General features: G+C 47.2%; 1 protein-coding gene across 2 annotated transcripts in view; it reads right to left on the bottom strand.

The window, feature by feature from the left end:
• The window catches only part of LOC144143498 (uncharacterized), a 90,607-nt gene that overhangs the window by 49,893 nt on the left and 14,225 nt on the right, over positions 1-26,489 (bottom strand). For both annotated transcript variants that reach the window (XM_077675270.1, XM_077675269.1), the window contains exon 2: positions 9,491-9,571. In XM_077675270.1, coding sequence (XP_077531396.1) covers positions 9,491-9,571 — 81 coding nt within the window. The remainder of the gene's footprint in view (positions 1-9,490; positions 9,572-26,489) is intronic.

Below are 26,489 nucleotides of genomic sequence, written 5' to 3'. Positions count from 1 at the left end.
TCTGTTACCCTTAATGACCAACGGTTATCTTGCATTCGCACTACATGCCCTGGCCACGCCCATTTCTTCTTCTTAATTTCCACCAATATGTCCTTAACACACGTTTTTTCCCTGACCCACTCCGCTCTCTTCTTGTCCCTTAATGTTACACCTATCATCTTCCTTTCCATTGCTCGCTGAGTCGTCCTCAATTTAAGTTGAACCCTCTTAGCGAGCCTCCAATTTTCTGCCCCGTAGGTGAGTACCGTTAAGATTCAGCTGTTATCTTTTTCAAGTGGTTCAAGTGATTGCTAATCATGATATGCGCTATCAACTTGCCAGGAGTCATATGGGATAATTTTTGATATTTCAAACTTACCGATAATTCATACCAAATCCTGGTATCCAATCAAGCTTAAAATAATGAGAGTCGGCTGTGCAACAAACAAACCTCGCTTAGAAAGTCGACGCTTTGCCGGTAGCGTACTATCTATAAAATGAACTTTTAAACACCGTTATGTGCATTCGAACTACTTCATGCTTAGAAATGCTTGGAAATGGGATTCAAACGGATGCCTAATCATAACTCCCGCTGCAATCGTTCTCAAAGTCATAATTTAAACACTTCTGACAAATCAGTATTCTGATAATTCACAGAAAATCTGTTGTTCCTTAAGTTTTGAATATCACGGAACAGTGAAACAGCCCTGCCTGGAAAGTCACTGCTTCGCTGCATATTTAGTATCTATCAAGCCAACTTTTAAAGATATGGACCATCCTGCTATTTCAGTGTCCTTTAAAAGTATTTTTTTTTACTTGATGGTTCATGCATGTGCCGCTTTCAAGCCGTGTCACTGAACCTAATTAAAGAAAAACATGCATGAGTTGAATTCAGGCAAAGCTTTGAACTCTCTTGACCGAGTGTGATAGTTCACCGCTTTTCTTCCTACATTGCTCGCTGTTCTGGTGCAAAAGGCCGAAGAAAAATACCGCAGCCAAAACATGAATCGTGACGTCCGCGGACTGTCGTCGCACTCGACAACCTCATGTTGGCCTTTTAATTTTTGTAAAATCGAGATAAGATGCGAGCATACTCGGGACTATGCTGCGCATGCGCAGTTGTGTCGTCCTGTCGACTACGCTAGTTATCCCGGTGCCACGGCAGTCCAATGGTAAAAGGATAAATGAGTAAAAGGTCAACGTTAACAGCACGAAACAGTTGAAAAGGTGAATATTTGAAAATCTCCCGCCATTTCCGCCCTCGCGTTTATTTTGCAGCGACCGTGGTGCTTATCCTGGCCCTGGTATCACTAAATAAAGGCTTTTAGAGTATCGGCACTCTTTTCTTTCATTGTTATGTGCCGCCAGGATTTTCATTGGTCGGTCGGCACCACGTGATATTTGTTTACATATGGGCGCAGCCATTTTGTTTCTGAGCGTCTCTCTCTCTCTCTCTCTCTCTCTCTCTCTCTCTCTCTCTCTCTCTCTCTCTCTCTCTCTCTCTGCTGCCGGACGCTAGAGCAGCAGGTTTTATTAGGAGAGGTGGCAACACTGCAAGCCAGAAACAAAATGGCCCGCAGACGCTTCCGGGTGCACGAAGTGGCGTACTCTTAAGCGTAGCTTATTTAGTGATGTTACGCGCCCTCTCTCCGACACGCGAGCGTTGAACTCTAGGCGCGGTTCGCTGACTCTTGACGCACCTGCGCGCGCTACCGACGCTCCCTCCTACGTTTCGTGCGCTGCTTCTGAACATTAGGCTGTTCTGCGCCATAGCGCTAATTTTGTGCGTACATGCCTCCGCATTTATTTCCGGCTTGCTGGGTTCCACTCACTGGCGCGCTAAACAATGGCTGTTCGTACGCAAGTGGGCGGGCAGGCGCTTCCCGCAAAAAAATATCATTCAATCTAAACGTGTAAGGGGCCGCAGTATCCGGGGGGAATCCGCCGTATCACGAACACCTATACCGAATTCGCAATCATGTTTAGAGCAAGACGCGCCGAAGCAGCATTTAGTGATAGATTGATTCGGATTAATTTAATTAACCCGCCGCGGTGGCTCAGTGGCTAAGGCGTTGCGCTACTGAGCACGAAGTCGCGGGCTCGATTCCCGGCTGCTGCGGCCGCTTTTCTGACGAAGGCGAAAAGCAAAAACGCCCGTGTGTACGAGATTTCGGCGCACGTTAAAGATCCCCAGGTGGTCAAAATTAATCCGGAGCCCTCTACTACGGCGCGCCTCATCGCCTGCGTTGCGTCGGCACGTTAACCCTAAAATCAATCAATCTGATTAATTTAATTGCGAGCTATTCCTAAGCCTTGACGATACCTAACGCACAACGGCGTCGCAATGTTATTCTTCGGTTATGAACTGCTGTGTATAAAACGGAGGCGTCGATGCGGATCAGCAAGTGTTTTCGGCATGCTCAAACAAACAAAACACGAGCATTGTTAGATCGCACGATTAGGCCACAATAGCTTCAAAAAGTGTCTTCTACTACGTCATAAAAATACTTCTTGCGTCACGTGATTGTGTATTTTCAGGAGCGAGTATTAAATGCATCGGCTGGGGATTTGCCCTAACACTACACCTTATAGGAAGACTATCCAGATCATAAAATCCTTCCAGAATTTCGTTTTGGGGATTTTAGTTTTGACAGAAAACAAATACAGCAGAACCGCCTTACAGTAACCCCCGATATCACGAATTCACCGATATACTGATGAACAGTCCTGATCCCTATAGAATTTCTATGAATACGGTGGAACTGTGCTTCGATGTGGTTAACTGTGAAAAAGGGCAAAGTCGCTGTGGTAAAATCCGGCAGCATCGAAGGTGCCTTCGACGCTATAATGATGTGCCACTATGTTTGCACATTAGAATTCCGCGCAATAATGTCACGCGATTGCGGCAAACACTTGATTTAGCGTATGTTACTAGCTAGTTTCGGCTATCACGCTTGAAGAAGGAAAGAATAAAGGTAAAGGAAAGGCAGGAATGTCAAGCAGGCTGTGGCTTAATTGGCTATCCTACACGTAGAGAAGGTGAACAATGGAAAAAAAAAAAGATGAAAACAGTAAAAGAAGGGGAAGGTAAGGACAGAGCGTAAAGAGGTGTGGCCAGCGTAACACGACGCTATAGGCGATAGAGTTCATTGATTTCATAGAGAGTATTCTTTTGTGCTACAGTCTGGAACTTGTTAAGGCACCTACGACATTAGCAAGGTGTAAAGATTTAGTAGAGAGACAAGGTAAATTATCAGAAGGCAGTTCTGAAAAAACTAAGCCTGCAGAAAAAGCTTCCCTCGACTTCTCTCAGTAAAGCATGAACTTGGGCTGACTTTGGATCAACCTGAAGCTGTGGGAGAGAAAATATGTGTTACTAACAACCCTGAAAAGAATGCTTATTTCAGGATAAAAAGAATACATTAATGCCTAACGTTGTCAATGTCAGGAAATAATGACTTCACGTTCGTTCCATATGTCTTGGAAGTAAAAATCTTTCCAAGAAAATTCGACGGTTGAAGTCAGTGTTCCAATAGCCTCTGCTGTTTTTGGAGTTCTGTCAAATCGGAGCATTTCTGCTGTTTTTTATTTACTCAGCAATCATTACTGCTGGAGAAATTTGAAATCAATTTGAGGTTGTTCTGAAATAATAATCACTTTTTTTTCACTGGCACAATGCGGAGATGAGGTCTTGTTAAAGGCAAGAAGGGCCAAAACTCGCGGCATGTTCATTGCGCAGTTAGTTTGTTCGACACAATCACATTCTCGTAGCAAATGTACTTTCAACGATAGCGCTGAGAAGGAGCGAAGTTCCTCTAGCTCCATCAATCAAATGAAAAACGAAAAAGAAGAGTGTCCTGCCTCTTCCCAGAAGGTAACTATGTCCGGGAATTTTCCACCTCCCACAGCGGGCGTCGGCGGCAGCAGCAGCCCACTCCGTCAAACCCGGACAGGACAGAGCAGGGCGAAGCAAAGCCTATCTCTACTCTCCCTTCCCTGTGACTCTGGTCTGGATCAGGCTCCCAGTGTGTCTTCGCTTGTATAGTAGCCCTTCGCGCCTCCGCAGGGTGCGTGCCTCCTTAATCGTCTCCCCTTACATTTGTGCCATCTGGAGCTGAAAGACGAGCCTGTGGGCGCCGCCGACATCTTCGGGTCTCATTACACCCCCCCTCCCGCATATCTGTCTACCGCCCCTCCCCCCGTTAAGCTTCTTCCCATGTCAAGACCCCCCACCCGCGGTATCTCCCAACCAACGCCCCTTTAATAACAGAAGGCCCGAGCGTTGATAATGTTCGCGCCATTCTGGGAGTTCGGTAAGAGAGAGGGTACGGACAACTTGGACGCGCTAAAGCGCGTCGACGCACGCGCCCGCAACTGATGCGGTGCCCAACCTGGTTATCGTTCTCTTCTCCCGGTCTTCCACCTTATCTTCCCCGCCCCCAGAAGACTCAGGGAGCGTTATCAGAGCCAGCGCGTGCGGACTGTTGGCCCCTCTGCACCCTGGAAGAAAAGTCTGGCTAGACGTGTACAAATGCATGCCAGCGAGTTTTAAAAAGCGAAAGGTTCGCAAAGGCAAAATGGCGGGCTGGCCGTGCGGGCATCCATTCATACGAGGATGCATTTCAGCCGCCGCGCAAGAAGGTTCTTTGAAAGCTACCAGGGTGGAACGATACGTCACCGAAAATAAAATAGAAGCCAGCCTCGTTAAACACCCTCCAACACTTTCAACTTTTCTCTAAATCTTTAAAGCTTTCAGGCTGTAGTCAACAAACACATCCAGTACTTAGAGTAGGGAGTCACAAAGTACCTCGGCCAGAAATTACTGCTCTAGGCCCATCAGATAACTTAAAAAACTTGCTCGAAGGATTTTTCTCTCTTCAATAGGCGTTCTGCGAGCGCTTGAATTACGTCATTACAGCGGTGTAGCGGGCATTGGTCGGCTTCGCTTCGGTTGCAGCAACAAACGTGGCCGCTTTAAGAAGGTCGCCGCAAAATCAAAGCAGAAACGGAAGGCGCATCTTCTGAGCAAATCAAGCAGTGACGTTCCGTGCTGGTGATAACTACGGCTTTCGCAGTGCTTCCAGACGCGAAGGAAAGAGTGAAAGCGTTTGTCGAAAGTGTTGCAGGGTCCCTTTAAGAAATCACACCCGGTGTTCGTCTATTCTCTGATTTACAAAGCTTTCGTAGTGACCGTAAAATGTAGGGTAAGTTCGACATTAGGCGTAAGAAACAAATGTACGGTATTTGGGACATCAGGTAGGGAGGGACCGAAGTTCATTTGGACGATTTGGTGTTTCGCACAGACTAAATTAGCTCTTGTGCGACCGAAAGTAAGATTGAGACAGCTGGCTACTCGGTTTGTAATATAACACTGTCTGACAAAATAAAATGACTTCTTTATTTCGCTCCTTTGTGCGAGCGGTATGGATGAGAGAGAAATAATATTATTTGCAAATATCATTGTTTGTAAACTGCGTTGCATTGCGAGGTCGTGTCCTACCACTACGCAGTAAGAAAAAAAAAATCGCGAGAAAATTCGTTAGCAAGGTTCCTCTGTTTTTCTCCCATTTTCCTTGATCTAGGCTAGTAATATTTTAACGCTGTGCAGATGTTTTGAAGTAGGTTAGTCACTCCGGCTGCCGTAAAAAAAAATTAGCTGGGCTTTTAAAATTACTCGGGTTCTTACAAAACCTCAAATTAGGTTTCATGGCGCCCGAAAAAACAAAATGATTTCTTTATTTTTTTCTTTTGTGTGAGTGGTATAGATGAGACAGAAATAATATTCCTTGCAGATATCATTGTTTGCAAATGACGTTTCATTGCGAAGTCGTGCCACGCCACTATGCAGTAAGAAAAAATTCACCAGGGAAAATTTGTTAATACGGTTCTTCTGGTTTTCTCCCATTCTCCTTCATCGAGGCTTAAAATATTTTAGTGCCGTGCAGACATTTTTAAGTTAGTCACCCCAGCTGGGAAAACAGTGGCAGTGTTCACAGATGCAAACGAAAAATACGCGCGACTGCACATATATGGACGGCTGTCATTTCTTAAGGCCATGAAACAGCTGCCGCCGAAGTCTTCGGCGAGCCCTTTGTCAATCTCAGTAATATAGCCGCTGTTCTGGGGAAACAACATCCGTATTTTTGCGGAAGGCCACGGTCGGCTTATGTCGACGTTCATTATGTTTTAGTACACAAAAGAAGCTGGAAATTCAAACTTACCAACGGCCGCAACCTGCAAGCGATTCGCGCGGGAGGTGGAGAATTGTGCTCAGAGCGCACGCGATTCTTTTAATTTCGATTACAGTCAAAACTCGTTCTAACAAAACCCAATCTTACGATTTTCCCGATATAACGAACAAATTGAGATTTCCCCGCAGGTGCCCATACGACTCAATGCTTTTATGAACTGGAACTAACGAAGTAGATTTGGCGCCACTCCCGATTTATTCCAGTATTTCAAAAAGCATACACATTTAAAAAAAAAGATAAATTTCGAATGTTTTTCGCCACAATGCCACGAAGATGATTCCGCCAGGTCAGGAAAAAAAAATGGACGTCCAGGTTCGTCTATGCGTCCGCCGAAGTTACGATGTCATGGTATCTGCTGTGATGCGCCTTCCTTGAGACATCGAATTTATGGAATCAACTGCTTGTAAAATGACAATCCCGATTTTACGAAGTTCTCTATTTAACGAAACATTTCGCAGTTCCCGGTGACTTCGTTGGATCGGGTTTTAACTGTTAGTTATGATGCTACAAGGGTTAACATCCCAAGCCTTTGCGGGCTTATAGCAGATATTAGCATTCGCTAAGTTTTTAAACTTGATTGTTTCTATTTTGTGTGTGTGTGTATGAGGGAAGAGGTGGTAAAGGAAGTAAGCGCTGAAGTTACACTTTAGGTATGAGGAGTGCCATAGTGAAGGGTTCTGCGTTAATTTTGACGACGTGGGTATCTTTAACGTGTGCCGAAATCTCGGCACACGGGGACTTTTATTTCTATTCTTTTGTTCGCCTCTATCATAATTTGATGATTACCACAGTCAGAACGCACCAGCTCTTTTACTTAAATATGTTCGGTTCCCTTTCGTATATGTACCGCTTTCAGCCGAAACCCAAGGAAGAAGCGTTCCTTTACGTACAAAAACAAGAAACAATAATGCTCACATTGTGTGCAGTGCAAGAGAGCGGGACGGACGTTTTCTTATTATCATTATTTGCGGGGTCCTTGGGTGACATTTAATATTCCCGCGCTTTTACAAAACGCTTTGATTTGAGCGCTAAAACCGAAATGATCTGCGCGAAGTATACGGCCACAGATCAAAACGTCCGCGGCTTCTCATCTAGCCCAAAGCTAAGCCAGAAGTATCCTGTAATTGTTACAGACGACTGCAGCCTCTGTGACAAGGAACCTGGGCGTCGTACAAGTCGCAACTTGCGTGTCAGTCGCGCGGCCGGTAATATGATATTCATACGTGAAAAACTTGGCGGGTATCAATATTCATGCCCGTATCGCATGTTGAAACGCCGTTGGCGTGAGCAAAAGTGTTACCCAGCTTCGACGAAATGCCTGCATCCTTAGTGATAGCTAGAAGCTTGACTTCTTGTGACGCGCACAGATGTCCACGTGAGTGTTCGCCATGCCTATACCAAAAGAAAGACTTCTAGCCGCAGTTCCAGTCCCTAGCCGCTGCTGATTTAAAATTTGATTGATTTGATTGCAGGGTTTAACGCGCCGACGCAGAGCAGGTGATGAGGCGCGCTGTAGTGGAGGGCTCCGGATTAATTTTGACCACCTGGGGAACTTTAACGTGCGCCGAAATCTCGTACACACGGGCGCTTTTTGCTTTTCGCCTCCATCAGAAAAGCGGCCGCCGCGGCCGGGAATCGATCCCGTGACCTCGCGCTCAGCAGCGCAGCGCCCTAGCCACGGAGCCACCGCGGCGAGTTGCTGATTTAAAATGATTCTTACTTTGTTCAGCTTAAGGTTATGAACGTTGATACGTGAAGCCTGACAAACAACAACTGGTTACCAGCGGGCAGACGAAATGGTTGCAATTATGGTGCTACACTTTGCCTGAACTCTGAGCAACTACCTCCTTGACGTTAGAAAAAAGTATGAGTGATGTTTCTATGCCAGGCAGCTCCATCGGTTCCGCGCGAACACGCACTTTTTTTCCCCTCGGGGAGAAAGTACATAAAAAAACAGATGTAAGAAACTCAGAACATGGTGATGCCTCTCTTAAGCGTTTAGAGGGACTTCGTTCAAGCTACGTTTTGACCTTTACTCTCGCTTTTGTCGCCGTCGGCACCCCCAACGTTTCCAATTTGCGGCGCTCGATACTTAACCTCTCTGAACCTGCAAAACACGTCATTTTCCCGCAGAGCTCATTTAGCAAGTTTTAAGTTAACGAAGTTTGACAAGCTTAACGAGGTAAGACTGCATTTGTTGTTTAAAATAAATGCTATTGTGCTGTAAAAGTAACGTCAAAGGACGTTCTGTCATGGCCGGTAAGAAGTTCAAAAAGCAACAATTGCCCCCTACATGGTTCTCTAACATTTCGCCGGCGCGGCACCGTTGAGCGTACTGCTTGTAGACAGCGCGAGTCAATATCCTGAAGCTCCGCAAAGCATTCCCACCCGCAGCCCGCTTGAGCAGACGGCGAGAATATTGCGTCGGGAAGTGTCTGCAGCGACAAATACGCGAAGAGTCTAACGAGAGTTGCTCGTGAACATTGCTTCACGTGTAAAAGATTCGTTTTACGAGCACGGCCGCGAATGCTTGGGCTGAGCACCGCTCAAATATTGATTTTCCACGTAGTCACATTTTCCAGCCTCCCTTGCCTATACGTTTGCTCATGCAGACTACAACACGCTCAAGCGGGATTTTGATGATTCAGCTATCTTTATGCTTAGTCTGCTCACGTGCAGTCGTGTTAGTTAAGTGGTTCAGACCAGGAGAGGTTCTGGCCAAGATCACCCAGTCAGACAGGTCCCTAAAATTCTGCCTTTTTAAAATTTTTTTCAAGCGATTCAGGTACGAGCTTGCAAGTTGCATCCTTGTGGTTCTCCACATATGATATCTGTCATTCGCCCGGGTACCACTACGGGAGGAAAACACACTACGCGACCAATGTCCACAAGTCCTCAGAACAGGAACGCGATGTGCATTTAGAACAAACACCGTTTTCAAAGTTACTCGGTTGTGTTTGGAGTTGCTTTTTTTTTTTTTCAGTTGATAGCATCGGTTTAAAGGCGTTAACAGTGTTTAGTAGCCTGTTGGCCATAGCTAAGCTTTCTTTATCTCTTCGGACGAACTAACGCAGCCACGATAATACCGTCCGCAAACAACAATATTCAAGGGCGAAAGACGTTAGAGGCCTAAGCAAGCTTATGTTTACACGCAAAACAGCGTCTCCATAACTGTACAACACGTGTTGTCTGGGTGTGCACGTGTGTGTTTATATATATAGGGGGAGACGCGTAGAGAGAAGAAGGCACTAAACGCTCACCTTGTCCGTGCCGTACATCGTGGTGGTCGCCTGTTTGCCGACTGTGTGAGCTCGCAGTGCGGTCCGCTCGGCCTGTGTCATCTGCAGCCGAGATAAGCGCGTTATAAAGACGCCTCCATAAGCCTCCTCCCCCTCTCCCCCCCGGCTTGGCACTAACGCACACCCAAGCACACGCCCACACAGACACGCACTCCCGCCCTCCGAGGGGGGTTCGCAAGAAGGCGCGGGAGGGGGGCGACGACGCGCTGACGGCGCGGGGACTGAAACCCAACACGTCTGCACCCTCGGTCGCCTCCCCCTCTCCCCCCCGCCGCCCAACTCGCCGTCGGCGTCACAGTGTCGAGACGGGCCCGACTCTGTTGAACTTAATACATAGTCGGCGGCGCGGGCCCTTCTGGGACGGACACCGCGATGTCCTTGTGCCCAATCTACTGATAACGCGGAGTACACGCGAGCGAGGTTCGCGCACTTTGTGTTCCGGGGCGTCAAATTATAGAAGACCGCACCGCACCACGGCAGGCACCGCTGAAACTGAGCCCGCAGACAAACTGTCCGGCGAAAAAAGAAAGAAAAATGTTTCCTCCGTCGGGACAATCGTTTTGTCTGGAGGCGAACGCTGGAGTCGCAAGATCTGTACACACTAAGGTGGACAGAGCTTCGTTGAGGGCAAGTTGGTAGGATGTGTACACACCAAGGTGGCCAGAGCTTTGATAGGGATCGAGTCGGTTGGATGTGTACAAACTAAGGGGGGCAGAGGTAGTAGCATCGATACCCCGCACCTCTACCACATTGTAGAAGGGTTTAATGGTGTTCAGGAGAGCTCAAGCAGAGAGGGTGATGCCGAGAAATTTGAACCTCTTCTTCGGAAACTCTTTTTGATGATGATAGATGACGGGATGCCAAAAGCATGGCGGTGATGATGATCCGCGATGGTGCACGGCACTGGCGTTGTTGGGGAGTGTCCTGTCGTCTTGGTTACAAAACTAAAGCGGTCAGAGATTTGATCAGGAGCAAGTTGATTGGATGAATAAAAACTAAGGTTGCCAAAGCTTTTATCAGGAGCAAATTGATTGGATGTGTACAAACTAAGGTTGGCTTGATGAGGTTTGATGAACAGCAAGTTGATTGGATGTGTACAAAGTGAGGTGGCCAGAGCTTTGATGAGGAGCAAGTTGATTGGATGGGTACAAACTAAGGTTGCCAGAGCTTTGATGGAGAGCAAGTTGTTTGGATGTGTACAAATTAAGGCGACCAGATCTTTAAAGGAGAAAGTCGATTGGATGGGTACAAACTAAGGTGGCCAGTGCTTTGATGAGGGGCAAGTTGATTGGATGTGTACACAATAAAGTTACCACATATTTGATGAGGGGCCGGGAAGCAAGTGTTTTTTTGTTAGACGTCATTAGCCTGCGCAAGGCAGGACTGTAGAAAAGAAACACAAAATATAAAAGGGCGCAGCATGGTTATCACGTCAGGCAGAACGTGACGCTGTCATAAACAAAACACGCTGTCATTAAATAAACAAACTAAACACACCGGGGGTTATATTTTCGAACCTTCGGCAAGTGTTCGCTGAAACGAGCAGTTTCTTCCTACAGGACCGAGGAACGTTCACCTGCTCACGCGGGCTCAGCGTGCTCCCGAAGAACACAGAAACTCGAAAAAACTTCCCTGCGTGTCTGCTCTTGAATCCCGCGTAGCGCGCACACCTTGTCAAACAGAGGGGGATGTGCAGACGGCGGCGGAAATGACGGCTAAATGACCCCCCGCAGCTGTCATCTGTGCAGCCGTTTCTTTACCGTTACAATCCAGAAGAAGCGCGTGTGTTGCTTCAAGCAACTGTCACAGGAGGCCGTACCTGGAAGGGCGTCCTCTGATTGATGATCCGTTCCTGGCTCCCACTCAGCCTTTGTTGCGCAAAGGCCGTCCGCCTGAGTGACCTGTAGTACGGACATTTCATACCCCCGATAGCTCACGCAGGGCGACCTTTTACGTCGCGTGCCAACCGGGAGAGAAAAAATGCCAGCATCTCCACTCCGTGGATGATGGCGAGGGTGCGGTGTACGTGGACTCGTAATGACATCCAAGTTGCGCCCCGAGTGACATCCGATTTGCGCCCTGAACGTCATTCGATTTGAGCCGGGAGTTGCACCTTGATTATTCCCTAAATGGAACTGCAACTCACGGCTCAAATTGAACTTCGCTTGATTTTCGCTTGATGGTGGTGTGCGCACGGATGGATGCGGACGCACACTGGGAGGTCCTAAGGTACTCCGTACCGTTACAGGCGAGACTCTCGGGTACGAACTCACAGTCGTAGTCCAATGGGTTAGACGACTGACACTAACTCTGTCTGGTCTACCAGAAGCAGGCTCGAATCTTGCCGGTACCTGCGTGATTTTTTGCAATTGTGAATGCGATGCGCACGGACGCGGACGGACATTGTGAGGTCCTAAGGTACTCCGCACCTAAAATTGCGCAACGTTTTATAACTTACGTCGGAGAAGTCAAGAATTATAGAAGAATTGACAACTCGGCCAGTTGGTATTGGATTTAGAACATCTTGAAGGTAGCGCACTTACACACGGACAGTAAGAAAATAGACGACAAACCACAGCGCTGACTTACAACTGGTTTTTTATTAGAACAGACACACATTTAAGTACTACAACCGAAACCCATGTATTATTTTAAGTACTACAACCGAAATACATCATCTTATTTCCAAAACGTGACAGGCACGGACCAACTGCGTTGATGAATGCGCGAGTTTTATATTTACGCTAGACCCGCCGCGGTGGCTCAGTGGCTAAGGCGTTGCGCTGCTGAGCACGAGGTCGCGGGTTCGATTCCCGGCCGCGGCGGCCGCTTTTCTGATGGAGGCGAACAGCAAAAACGCCCGTGTGTGCGAGATTTCGGCGCACGTTAAAGATCCCCAGGTGGTCAAAATTAATCCGGAGCCCTCCACTACGGCGCGCCTCATCGCCTGCGTTGCGTCGGCGCGTTAAACCCTTCAATCAATCAATCATATATTTACGCTAGAGAGCGATTTAAAAGTTCCAACACTGTGAATGAATCGAAGGCACACTAACCCACGACACCCCTGTCACGTTTTGGAAATAATACGTTGAATTGTGACGCTTGTATGATTTGTGGTCACATGTGTTTGGGTTGTAGTACTTAGATGTGTGTCTGGTCTAATAAAAACCGCTTGTGACTCAGCGCTCTAGTGTGTAAGTGCGCTACCTTCAAGATGTTTCAAAGGCAAGGATTGTTACCCATGTTGTTCCTTCCACATCTGTCGGCCAACCAGGTCTATGTTGTAGCGAACGCGACTTCTTGTCTTCGATGATTTGCGGTGTTTAACGCACCGAAGCTACACATGGGCTATGAGACGCTCCGGGCTAATGTCGACAGCCTGCGTATCTGTAACGTGCCCGAAATATCGACACACAAGCGTTCTCGTTTTCCGCCTCCATAAAAAGAACGGGTGCCCTCGCCGGAATCGAACCCGCATCCGGGGCTCAGCAGGATATCTTCTATGCTAAGTGATGAATTAAGTAGCACAACCGAGGACGAAGGACTACAAGGACGCACAAGGACATAGTGGCGGAGGATGTTCGATCTTGTTTTTCGTCTTCAGTTGCGCAGTTTATATTATCAGTTATTCTCTACCAACTATAGTTCAATAACACATTTTATTAGACTATACTGCGATGCTAATACTCTGAGAGATGGTTATAGGATATCTAAGAACTGATTACTAATCAGTAGTGTGATCTCTTGAAACGCTCGACGTTCGAACTCACTGCGCATGCGTGCATTCGGCAAGGGTTTTCGATTGACATTTTCAGAAGTATTTTATTGAATACTGCACAAGCCGAGCTCGTATACTTGCTGTCAAAGCCGTGATAGAGGAATCAGGACCATCGTTTTTTTTGGGAATGAAGCACGCTTGTCATTATCGTTCGTCTATATTTGTGCACTTTAATTGTATAGCTTTCGTCCGCCCCAAGAATAAGTCTGCATTTCGTCACGGATTACTTTAAATGGTTTGTTCTTATCGCGATTTAAAAATTGGACAGTGATTTCAAGTTAGTAAAGCTACTAACAGGTTAGTACAAGTTAGTTACAAGTCAGTAAAGGTTAGCAAATGTTCCCGATAAATATTGTCTTCTGAAAGTTATTCATCATGGCTCGAAAGGCCTAAAGTTTGCGAAGATTACAAGTTCTGACGGAGGTGAAAAGCGAAAACGCCCGTGTGTTCGAGATTTCGGCGCACGTTAAATATCCCCAGGTGGGCGAAATTAATCCGGAGCCCTTCATTACGGCGCGCCTCATTTTGCTGGGTACCGTCGGCACGTTAAACCCCACAATCAATTAATCAATCATCAATCAAGGTTACAAGATTGCGAAGACTACACGGCGTAGTGGGAAGGAATCCCATGTCAATTGTATGTGCAGGGAGTTACGAACTAACATATGGCACTATAGAAGACAACTTGGCGCTGAATTGTTTTCCGTTATAAAATGTGTTTTGAGGAGCGGTTAAGAAAAATTGATTCACGTGAGCGGACAGCTGAAGTGTTTAGGCACGTCTACATGAAGAGCGTCGACAGTGACTGAGAGAGAGGGAGAGAGAGAGAGAGAGAGAGGAATTTTATTGAAGTGAAAAAACACAGAAAGGTCGGCCTGACGGTAGTATTTCTTTCCAGCTATTCTGTGTGTGGGAAGGGAAAGGGGAGGAAAGAGCGTGCATAGAGGACGAGAAAGATGAAGATGGCAGAGAAATGAATTAATGGCTATGTAGAGAAGATGCCTATACTTATACTGTGCATGTGTTAAAGTTCAGCCGGGAGGGCCTCAACTACAGTATCGCTGGGAGGCCGCTGCTGCGCAGAAATGTCAGCATCACTTTAAATGCCTTGTGGGAACGCTGCGCGTCTGGCCAAGATCCCAGCAGTACTTCCTCCAACACCACACGACACTTTAGACAGAAACGCTAGGGATGGAGTATGTAGACAGCAGGGGATAAGCAAAGACAGCCGATATAATTCCCCACCCCTCGAAGAAAAAAGAAGCAAAGCAAAGAGACAAATAAATTGGGGAAAAAATGTATTCGAAAACGTCGTTAGCGATGTACAGGGCGGGACATTTTGACATCAGAAAGGACAACTTCCGTGTAACTCCAAAGGCACTGTTTTGTTCTTTGAGTCTAGAGCAGGCTGTTCTAGAAAAAAAAAAGCTTTGCGGCGAAGTATGCACGAAATTACGGGGCGTGTGCAGAGTGTAAAAATGAAAATTAAAAGGCCGCGGGACATTGTATTGGACGGTCATGACATTCATTCATATGCATATGGGGATTTGGATAGCCTTGAATGCATGTCCCAGGGTTTCAAGGTAACACACAAAATTTAAATCACGAAGCTGGGGAAGTTGCTAAAATAAGATGGAAAGCTGACGGGCGATATAGAGAGGTACACAGCTTTATTGATTTAAAGAAATGCGAAAGTGGAGCCGCGAGCGTAGGTTAGGACAGGTGTCACCTGTTCCGCACAAAATTTAACTTGAACCTAAAAGCAGTGGTAAAATAAAAATTGGTAGTACTACAAGATGCATCAGCTTCTTTGATTAGATGGCACGTGTCATCGACTCGATGGAAAGGAGGTGTCATTATCAATCAACCAATCAATCAATCAGTGAACCAGTTAATTAATTAATAATATCTGTAGTTTTCAGTACAAGATAAAAGTTTCTAAAAATCATAGTGCAACTTGTCGCGACGACAACTCGATAATTACAGTGAGTTTCATTGATCGTGATAATCTGCACGATATCTGAAAAATTGCGGTCTGGTTCTTTCGCCCGAAAAAAGGCGATGCGATGGTATTTACTAGACGCGACATGTCGCGTTATGCCCTGACAATAGCAGGCTGCACCATACCACAGGTGCGATGCCATCGTATCTTGGACATTGCCTTTGACGGTTCAATGCCGTGGACCTATCATATTCGGTGACTCAAAAAGAGTCTTTCGTGCACATCCTACGAATGTTTGCAGGCACTGGTAGGGGTTGCCCGGTTGCCTCGCTGCTACGACTCTACAAAGCACTCTTTATAGGTCCGCTTCGCTGCAGCCTGCCTGCCCTCGGTGCACTGTCCAAGAGCAACGTCAAGGAACTTAAGGCACTACAGGCGCAAGCTCTGCGTATTTGCCTCAGACCCCTTAAGTGCACTTCAACGACCGGGACACTTTGTGAAGCGCGATACCGCCCTCTCGCCCTGTGTACTATTAAGAGATAACAAAATATCCGCGTCTGCTTCCGCCATATTAGCGGTTAGTTTGCCCATGCTTTAGCTGATAGCTCCACAAGTCATGTGCAGAAATTCCTGCCGCCATACCATCGACGTCCCATTAGACCTGAGTTACCACCTTGGCAGTTTTCTACGTGTTCAATAACAACAACGGTGCCTGGAATCAGCAAAACGTTTGCGATGCCTCCACCGGCCCTAACATACTACACAGTTCAGTATATATCTCGCTGCTAGGGCGGGTATACCCACGCAAATGCTGATGGGTCAGTGACTTCAGAATCTTCCGCCGTAGGTGTATGGGTACCATCTTCAGAAGCCTGTGTGAGCCAGAAGCTCAGCCACAAGACATCGGCTACAAAAACCGAGCTGGCAGCACTGAGAGCAGCGCTGCAGATTGTCAACGACTGCCCTCCAAAACCCTGGGTACTTTTACTGGACTCCCCCTCTACGCTACAGCCGCTTCTCAAACGAGGAAGTAATCAAGGCCAGCTGATTCATGAAATCAACGTCACACACACACAGAGAGGCACTGCGCAACGGACACACTATTTCATTGCAGTGGTTGCCAGGACAGTGTTGAATCCCGGGCAATGTAATATCTGATCGACTCGAGCGCGAGGGCCATTCCACGACCTCGCCAGCACAACTCCCTTCATCCAAAAAGGACAACAACGGAATAGTCACAACTCTCGAATGGCGCATGCAATTGCAGCACTGGCGGAACCAAGACCTGCAGAATGCCCCCCTTTACGTTGTCGAGGCCCAGTCTACGTTTCGTATACCTTACAGTTTATACAGACCACGGAGCAAGAATATATAGGAGGCAAAACAGCCCATTTCGACAAGCGCGGGCGAGCGACCAGATATTGTCACAACGAAAACCAAGGCGGGGTGCCAAGCTTCGTAGGTGCTACGGCGAAGGAGAGGGTAGCGGCACCTGGTGGACGAACTCAGAGCTGCCGCAGTTCATTCCGTGGCTGCGCAGTGCAATGACGATCGCGGTGACCGCGCAGTTTCTTCACCCGCGACAGATGCAGCTAGCATAACGTCTGACGAACACTTGTGACTTTATCTGGCCGCGCTAGAAAGCTTCGTTTCCCCTCTTATCTTATTCTTGCTCCGTGATTCAGACCAACATAGAGTGCTATAGATCGCCAGCACCTCGAAGTAGCCTATACCAAAAGTTGCCTTAACAAAATCGGCCTTGGGACATCACCTCTATGTCTCCTTTGCGGTGTACGAGATGAGACTGAACACCTGCTCTGTGTTTGTCCACGTTTCAGCTCGGCGCGAATGACAGCTCGAAGTATACTACGGGCGGGAAATCTCAGCCTGAAGGATGTTTTAGGCCCCTGGAACAGCAAAGACAATGCGGTGCGGGGTTTTAAAGCTATTGTGCGTTTCCTTAGAGGCTCTGGACAAGACTCCAGCTTGTGACTGCCGCTGCCGCTATTTTTTGTGTGTGTATGTCGGTGCGTGTGTCCGTCTGATGGATTTTGTTTCGCTTTTCCTTTTCTTATTTGTATTGATTATTTTAGCATGCAACTGTCATTGCGTGTTCATAAAACATGTGAAGTAGCAAGCACAGCATTATGCTGACCTCTTTGGTCTCATTAAAGAATTTTCTCTCTCTCTCTCTCTCCCTCCCTCCCTCTCTCTCTCTCTCTCTCTCTATATATATATATATATATATATATATATATATATATATATATATATATATATATAGAGAGAGAGAGAGAGAGAGATAGAGAGAGATGGCAAAATTACTTTCTAAAAGTAATTAAATTACATTAAAAATTACAGGGGGCCGAAAGTAATGACATTACATCGCTATTAGTTTTTAAAAGTAATAAAATTACTTGAAATTGCTTTGACAAAAATTCATCACTTATACACTACCAACTCATATACAATTTATTTAGATTGATATACATTATACATATACAAGGCAATTTCAAAAATATTTTTTTATACATCAACTTATCTACTGTTTATTTACAGCGCTATTTATGCCGTATAAGAAGTGGACAGGCTATATCGTAGTCAAAACTAATTGGGAAAGTAATGAGTAATATCTATGAATGAAATTACAGGGCGGAAGTAATTTATAACATTACTACCGTAATTTCATTACTGCCACGTCTGATATATATATATATATATATATATATTATATATATATATATATATATATATATATATATATATATATATATATATATATATATATATATATACAGAAAAAAATGCCGGCAGTCTACAACGCCAAGGAAAGCATAGGGGAGTGGTTAGACTTTTTTTTACCATTATTGACGTTACATTATTTTTTTAATAATTACGTGAGAAAGAAAGAAAAACACGCGCCCAGAGTGGGGACCGAACCCACGCCTTTCGATTAGATCTCGAACGCCTTACAGATACAGTTGTAGTAAATATAAATACCCCAGAAAGTGAAGCAGAACACAGTCGCCCAGATAGCCGAATTGGTAAGGCATTCGAGATCTAATCGAAAGGCGTGGGTTCGGTCCCCACTCTGGGCGCGTGTTTTTCTTTCTTTCTCACGTAATTATTAAAAAAATAATGTAACGTCAATAATGGTAAAAAAAGTCTAACCACTCCCCTATGCTTTCCTTGGCGTTGTAGACTGCCGGCATTTTTTTCTGTATTTCCTGACGAGCCCCTCATTTCCAAACCCTATTATCGTGCGAAAGCTTAGCAAGGGCCTCGGTTCTGGCAGCCTTGATGCCAAGGTAGCATAAGAGGGTTTTCCGCCAGTTAACCGCTCATGACACGCTGTAGACGTTCGCGTCACGCCCCGGGGGTTGAAAAAGAAGGTCCCCTTCTCCCCGTCTTGTCTCAGTGGCGCTGGCTACCACCCTCAAGCGTTAGATACAGTTGTAGTAAATATAAATACCCCAGAAAGTGAAGCAGAACACAGTCGCCCAGATAGCCGAATTGGTAAGGCATTCGAGATCTAATCGAAAGGCGTGGGTTCGGTCCCCACTCTGGGCGCGTGTTTTTCTTTCTTTCTCACGTAATTATTAAAAAAATAATGTAACGTCAATAATGGTAAAAAACGTCTAACCACTCCCCTATGCTTTCCTTGGCGTTGTAGACTGCCGGCATTTTTTTCTGTATTTCCTGACGAGCCCCTCATTTCCAAACCCTATATATATATATATATATATATATATATATATATATATATATATATATATATATATATATATATAAATATATATATATATATATATATATATATATATATATATATATATATATATATATATATATATATATATATATATATATATATATATATAATCTATGTTCACAGTGGATTTGTAAACCATTACGGAATTCCCGTGTTATGTGAATATATGTAGTACATCTACGGGAGGAGTATGGTTGCAGAAACTGTCTGTCCTTTGCATTTTACAGGAGCTATCCCGAAAAAAATCACACGACGTTGAGACACTCGAATAACTACATAACTGCAAGTGTTATTATTGCCGGTACCGTGCGCAACTACTGAGTCGCAGTTTTAATAGAACCGGCGTGAAGACGCCGCTCCTGATCCTTTCCAGGCGCATGAAGGCCCAACCACATGCAGCGTATTTTCGGCGTTGCGCGAACGTCAGCGTCGTTCGGCGTCAACGCGCGGGCTCGCAGGAAAGGGCGAGTAACCGCATGGGACCGGCGAAATCACGCGCCGGCATGCGCGCTCGACGCTTCTTTTGGCGTCCAGCACGAGATTGAACAGTCGCCGGTATTTGTCGCGCAGGGACTTCCATTTTTAAAGACGATAGTCTTTCTTGGGCTCCTTAAACCCAGAAATTTTGGTCTGTCTGTATGTCTGTATGTCTGTCTGTCTGTCCATCTGTCTGTCTGTGACTCGATTCAGCCACCCAGCCAAAGCAAAACACTGCCTGCACAATAGTCTTATATAGTCACAGCTAAATCTACCCGTCTATGTCCGGTGTAATGTTCATACTTGTCAACATTGTTGAAGAAGAACAAGACATTACGCAAATATGAGACAACAAATCAATACAGAAGTGATATTTGCAGTGTTCCTTTATAAAAAAATCAAACATGCTTGACTTTTGCGAAGTTAAATACTTCATCAACTGCAGAAAAAGAATTCACTCCGCCGTCGCCTGCTGTCGCCCGCGCCACTATAGCTTCTGGTGCCATTTTAAGAAATCAACCGGCAACAGTTACGCAAGGTTCCACTAGATAGGTTCCAAGTTCTGCTTGCAACGCACGTGGAGTAGGGAAACGCGGTTCTATAAACGTTGAAGTAGGGCGCCTCGATTAACGCGCGTCTTCGCCGTACGGCAGCGTTCGCATCGAGACACCCGGTTTGGAGCAGTGGAACGCGGGAAATTTAAAATGATTTAAGCAAACCTTTGGCGTCTTTACCTTGGGAGGAGCGTGACGCAAGAGGAACAACATGAGAGGCGAGCGGGAAAGCGAAGGGAGCCATTTACTTCGCAAAAGCCGATAAAGACTATCGTCTTTTGACTGCATTTGCAACGAAAGGAGCAGATACGCGGCCAATTTTTTCTGCATGGTTTCTGCGGCACAAACACTCGAAAACAATGACGACTTGTTACAATAACTATGCGCACAGGCTGCAGTGCAGGTAACAAGTGCCTTACCTCCGTCCGCAACACCAGGCGCCACGGCTCCTGCCACTTCATCCCACAACGTCTGTTTGCGGGGTTTGTTCTTGTTATCTTTGTGTTTAGCCTGCCATAGAGCGGGGTGGGCTGCGACTACAGTTATCAATGCCCCAGCGTCGATGTTCGGCATGCCCGCCACCATTAAAACAGCGAGTCGGACTGGCACAACCGGAAACTGGCACCAGCGCCGCTTCCGCCGCTCGCGCCGATATCTGGCTAGCGTAGATATCGGCGTCGTCCGAGCGTCAGCCCGCGTCGCCATGCATTCTGGCGCGCGCGCTGACGCTCGTCGACGCCGAACGACGCTGACGCTCGCGCGACGCCGAAAATACGCTGCATGTGGTTGGGCCTTTAGAAAGCCGCCGTGGAACGCACATCGGCTCGCTTATCTGCTAAGATAAAGGTCCAGTCCTCCCAAGTTCAATCAGAATAGTCAACTAAGAGGTGCGCAAAATCGCACGTTACAAACGTTTGTGTTTACAAACACGGATGTTTGCACTTTGTACAAACTCGGAAACAAACTACTGTCACATCCCAATTCAGAGCGAATTTGACAGTCATTGGTAATACGATTTTCATTGGTGTTTTGGCACCTTCACTGGCCAATCACGTGATCAGGGCGAAGTAGCGAATAATTTGAGAGTGTACTTACTTTGTGTTTTTTGTGAACGCAAGCTGGAGGTTCTTTGTTTTCCGACATCGACAGCACCGCGCTGTGGTGCAAGCTAGACGACCGTTGCGACCTCTGCCCGCGTTTTACCCAAGCATGAGTACTCCACTGGCGTGAAGTTATGGAAATGGCGAGGACGCGTGTGTAAGCACACGTTCACTCAGCTCGTCGTAAAAAAAGTAAGAAGCCTATTTTAACGAACACACACGCCACGCGTGACAGCGCAGCTCCCATGTGTATTACAGGGCAGCTGTGGCTAAATACCCCGATTTTTTTGCGCGCTTAGACCGAGAAAAAATGGCAGCATCTCCACTCCGTGGATGATGGCGAGGGTGCGGAGTACGTGGGCTCGAAACGACATCCAAGTTACGCCCCGAGTGACATCTGATTTGCGCCCCGACCGTCATTCGATTTGAGCCGTGAGTTGCACCCTGATTATTCCATAAATGAAACTGCAACTCACGGCTCAAATCGAATTTCGCTTGATTTTCGCTTGATAATGGTGTGCGCACGGATGGACGCGGACGGACATCAGGAGGTGCTAATGTACGTCGTGTGCGATTTGAAGGCAATCGCGCGAGCGTCGACCGATCACGACGATAACGCCCCCGTGCTGCTTGTTTTACTGCACCTGGTTCCTAGTTAATCATTTTTATCTCCCTCGGTCGCTGTTCATTCAAGCAGCTACCACTCCCGCGGCAAAACAAGTCCCCTTTCCTCTTCTTTTTTTATAGCGCACGCAGCCACGACGTCCCAATTGTCATATCTTACAACAGACAATCAGACTCGTGCACGCATGTGGCCTACCGCACGGCGAGCCAGCACGAAGGGGAGATGAAAAGGCACAACTGATTACTTGTCATTCCATTTATTGCCGAGTATGTCCAAGGAAATACAACAGAAAAAATGAACAAAATAAAAACAAACACATTTGTTTGATTTGATGATTGATTGCGGGGTTTAACGCGCCGACGCAACGCAGGCGATGAGGCGCGCCGTAGTGGAGGGCTACGGATTAATTTTGACCACCTGGGGATCTTTAACGTGCGCCGAAATCTCGTACGCACGGGCGTTTTCGCTTTTCGCCTCCATCAGAAAAGCGGCCGCCGCGGCCGGGAATCGAACCCACGAGCTCGCGCTCAGCAGCGCAACGCCTTAGCCACTGAGCCACCGCGGCGGGTCAACATTTGTATCTGCTGCATAATAGTGATACGGTAAGAAATTGGACTTGAATTAAGGGATAACAACATGGAACATTACGGTGTCACTCTTAAAACTTGGTCGGACCAGCCATGTTTTGCTTCAGCTGCTCAACTCTGCGCGGCAGAGAAGCGTATAATGAAGGCACCAAGTCGGGGTCCTGTCGGAGCCGATTCCATTATGCTTCCACGGCCGCCCTATAAGTGCGTGTGTATTAACGTTGGCAACGTGGCATTGAGCCAAATTAGCCTTCATTAATCCCCAAACATTCTCTGTTATGTTCATGTCGGGGCTTTTTGGGGGCCACTTTAGCTGCGCAACACCACTGGTATTTAGGTTGTGCTGCACTGATGATGATGTGTGGACAGGGCAACCATCGTGTTGAAAATAAAAACAGCCGTCCGGGAATAAGTCGTTTACAGCGAAAGGAAGAAATATGGTATTAATGATGTAATTGTAAGCGTCTGCCGTTAGGCGTCCGGGAATCCGATGGAGGGGACCCAGACCATCGTTGGTTATGGCGCCGCAGACGTTCACGGAGACTCGACCGCTTGCTGCTACGTTGCGAATGTTGCCCGCCTCGAAGCTGCAACAGAACCGACGAAACGCAGTTATTAGGTAATAATCTACGCACCGATGCAATGTCCTTTCCGTGAACAGGGTACTCTCCAAACACGAAGTCGCTGGCCCCAGCATGATGTGAACGTAGATTCATCGCTGAAAATGACCTGTTGCCACTCATCCGTGGTCCCGTTTTCGTGGCCGCTTGCAAACTCTAGCCGCTTTTGCCGATGCGTTGATGTCAATGACGGCTGTCTTGCTGCCACGTAGCTTTTTAACCCGGACGCGTTAAGACGGCGCCTGATGGCAGAAACGCTGATGCACAGCCCGAACTCCTCTTTGATTTTCGTCGCTGCAGTTGTAAAAGGATCCTTGACGGCGGCAGCAATGAATAGGGCATCCTCTACTTGAATTGTCTTCCTCGGTCTCCTTTGATGCGGCGCATCCTACAAACGATTGTCTCGGTAGAACGCCTGTGGGATTCGGTTAACTGTCTTTTGTGGGCGGTTAATCTTCCTGGAAATTTCTCGCTGAGACAAAACTTGTCTAAGCGTAATTATTTCTCGTCGCTCGTCCAGGGATACTCGTCGCGGCATTTTTTCAGCTTCAATTGTTCTGGTATTTGTAGGGCAGTATTTATGCCTCTACGCATCAACAAGCCCACAATTTTGATTGGTGAATAAATAAAACAAAAGAAGATGGTAATAAATTTTTATGTGATGCTGCGCAAGCTACCACAAAGGCGTTACAAGAGACAGCAGTTCACGGAAAGGTGAGCATAAACACATCCTCGGTAAATATTGGGCATTTGTACCAGTGGGGGCTATCGCTGTTCACGATAACCAAGAAGAAAGCACAGACGTCATTAGAACCAAACAAACTCGCGACAAAGCGGAAAGGGTGTTTTACTAGCCTAGGGAGTGATGACTACTTAATTCGGAACAGCGGCCGAAATAGAGGAGAATGCATAATCTAGGTCCCAGGCGCACCAAAAACGCCGCGCGGGGGCGATATCGTCTTTATCTGTAGAAGCTTGCGCGATTACCTTCAAATTGCGCGCGACTGTTACTACGCAACGTTGCAGGAGAGGGAGTAGGCCGTTTGACTCTCGGGTACTAACTCACGGTCTTAGCCCAATGGATTCTGCTTCCGGTTACGCTCGTGAGTGGCCGCAGGATGCTTGGCTCCGCTGGAGCGGTTAGTGCGACCATGACTGGTCCCGGAAACAGGCTTTTTGAACAGGACGCTGGCGATTACCCAGTTTCGCTGCCTACGTTACCGACAGGACGATGTGTTTTGAACACAGTTTTTATTCATGCTGACGTACGGGCTCGGCCTTATCGAGTGGAAGAATTCCGGGACATGTTGGCTCATCTGACTCTGCTCCCCGAGGTAGTTGCCTTGGGGGCGTATCGGATAAATCATGTGTGGGCCGTCACCTTCAAAGACGACGCGGGTTTAAGAGTATGCTCTCGTACAACGACGTCAGGGTCAAGGAGCGCCGGTGTATCGTCATCGACCCCGCAAATCAAGACGTGCGCCTCAAGATGCACTGGCTCCTTCACAGCGTTCCGGACGATGACGTTCGTGCGGCGTTGGCACCGTACGGCCGAGTCATTGACGTGTCCCGGGAGCGCTGGCGCGTCAGGGGTGTGCAGAACAAAGGCTCGACGATGCGGTCGGTAACCCTCAGGCTGAACTCGGGCGTGAGAGCCGACGATTTGCCGCACAAGCTCCGTGTTGCAGGTGAGCAAGCGCTCGTTGTCGTACCTGGCAGGGCCCCGCAGTGCCTGCGCTGCTCCTCCGCGGGGCACATGAGGCGAGACTGCAAGCTGCCGCGCTGCACACTCTGCCACTGTTTCGGGCATGAAGCGAGCGAGTGCGTGCGAACGTACGCGAAGGTGGCCTGACCGCGAGGGGACCCGGAACGGGCCGAGTACATTATGGACGAGGTGGAGACAGACGAGGCGGCAACGACCCTGTGGTGGCAGCTGCACCGTAACAAAAGGAGAACCCTGATAAAAAAGTGGAGGCCCTGGTTGAGTCTCCCGCCTCGGCCAGTACCGTGCAACGCGACCAGAGTGACATCCAGACGGGAGATTCCGAAGGTGGAGGCTCGGTGAACGTCGAGGACAAGGTGCCCGGTGCAGAAACTTTCCTTCCCCTTCAGGGAGCGGACTTCTCAAATGGAGACGACGACGACCAAACTTTGCCGAAAAGGCCACGCCAGGAGAAAGTGGGGGTGCAGGGAGGTGGGGACGGATCCGGATCCGGATCCGGATCTGTGAAGGTGTCTGCAATGGGGACTTCGTCGAGGCGCTCGAGCTTCAAGCCAAAGCCGAGTACGCCCTACGACAGAGAACCAGCGGCATCAAAGAGCCCGTGAGAACACGCCACTTGTCACCACTTTTTTCGGACTGTTAAGATGTCGCTGGAAAGTTTTTGTGTCACTTAAAACAGAAAAGTTTCTTTTTTTGGGTGTGTAAGGCAGAGGGAGGGAGGGGTGTTTTCCGTTTTGAGTACCTTGAAATCGAAGGTTTTCTGTGTGTGTGTTGGGGGCTGTGTAAGTGTGTGTGGGTGTGTGTGTGGGAGGGAGGGAGAGGGAGAGGAAAATACTGAGCGCATGGTACGTAGTTTTGTTCGCGTTATCAAGTTTGTGTAAGCCATGCAGTGGGCTTCTCAGCTGGGTGCCTCTTGATAATTCGCCAGAGTATTGGGGCGGCGGTTCAAGCCGTCACATCTGATACGAGTGGGCGGATGGTGGTATGTGATCTTGTTTTTGCGTCGAAAGAGTGGCGGGTATGCGCCGATAAAGGTCGATGAACGAAAATGTTTTTTTGAAGAGTGTCGTGCTTGGCTCGATACAGAACGTGCTCTTAGTGCTGGGAAATTTCAATTGTGTGTGTGCCGCTCGCGATAAATCGAGCACCATCCCCTTTCGTGACGGAAGTACTGTAGTGATAGATGAAATTGTGGCTGATTTTCGCTTGGAGGATGTGGGGAACGTAATTAGTGGTGCACATCAGGTGCAGTTTACACACTTCCAGGGTGTCAGCCATTCTCGGCTGGATAGGCCGTATGTCTCGCTACAACTTGTGCCTGAGTGCTGCCAGTACGTCGTCCTTCCTATATCCTTTAGCAATCATTGCCTTGTTTCGTTTTCACTCGGTAGGCCCGAGAAGAAAGCGTTTAACTGGGATTTGTGGAAGATGAATAGTAAGCTAGTACAGGATGAAGAATTTGTAGCATTTGTAAAGGGGATGATGGAAAAAATAGATCGAGTGAGACAAACTTGACTTTCCAGTGGGAAATGTTCAAGCAGAACGTTAAGATAAAGGCACTAGAAAGGTCTAGTGTTCTCAGGAATAATAAAATTAAAAACGAAAAGGTGATTCGTGAAAATTCAAAAAATCTTACATAATTGGAGTGCGAATCACCAGGGCTTTTTAAAGAGGACATTAAATCACTGAAAGCCCAGTTGGAGGCCATGGAAGAAGAAAGGTATCATGGCGCGAGGTATCATTAGTATTAGTAAAGGTATCATTATTAGTAAAGGTAGTATT

Source organism: Haemaphysalis longicornis, unplaced genomic scaffold, assembly GCF_048455015.1.
Source record: "Haemaphysalis longicornis isolate Haplotype H1 unplaced genomic scaffold, Haemaphysalis longicornis Haplotype H1 scaffold_6, whole genome shotgun sequence".
Taxonomy (NCBI): Eukaryota; Metazoa; Arthropoda; class Arachnida; order Ixodida; family Ixodidae; genus Haemaphysalis; species Haemaphysalis longicornis.
The sequence above is the reverse complement of the archived record's forward strand: the minus strand, read 5'-3'. Positions and strand labels throughout refer to the sequence as shown.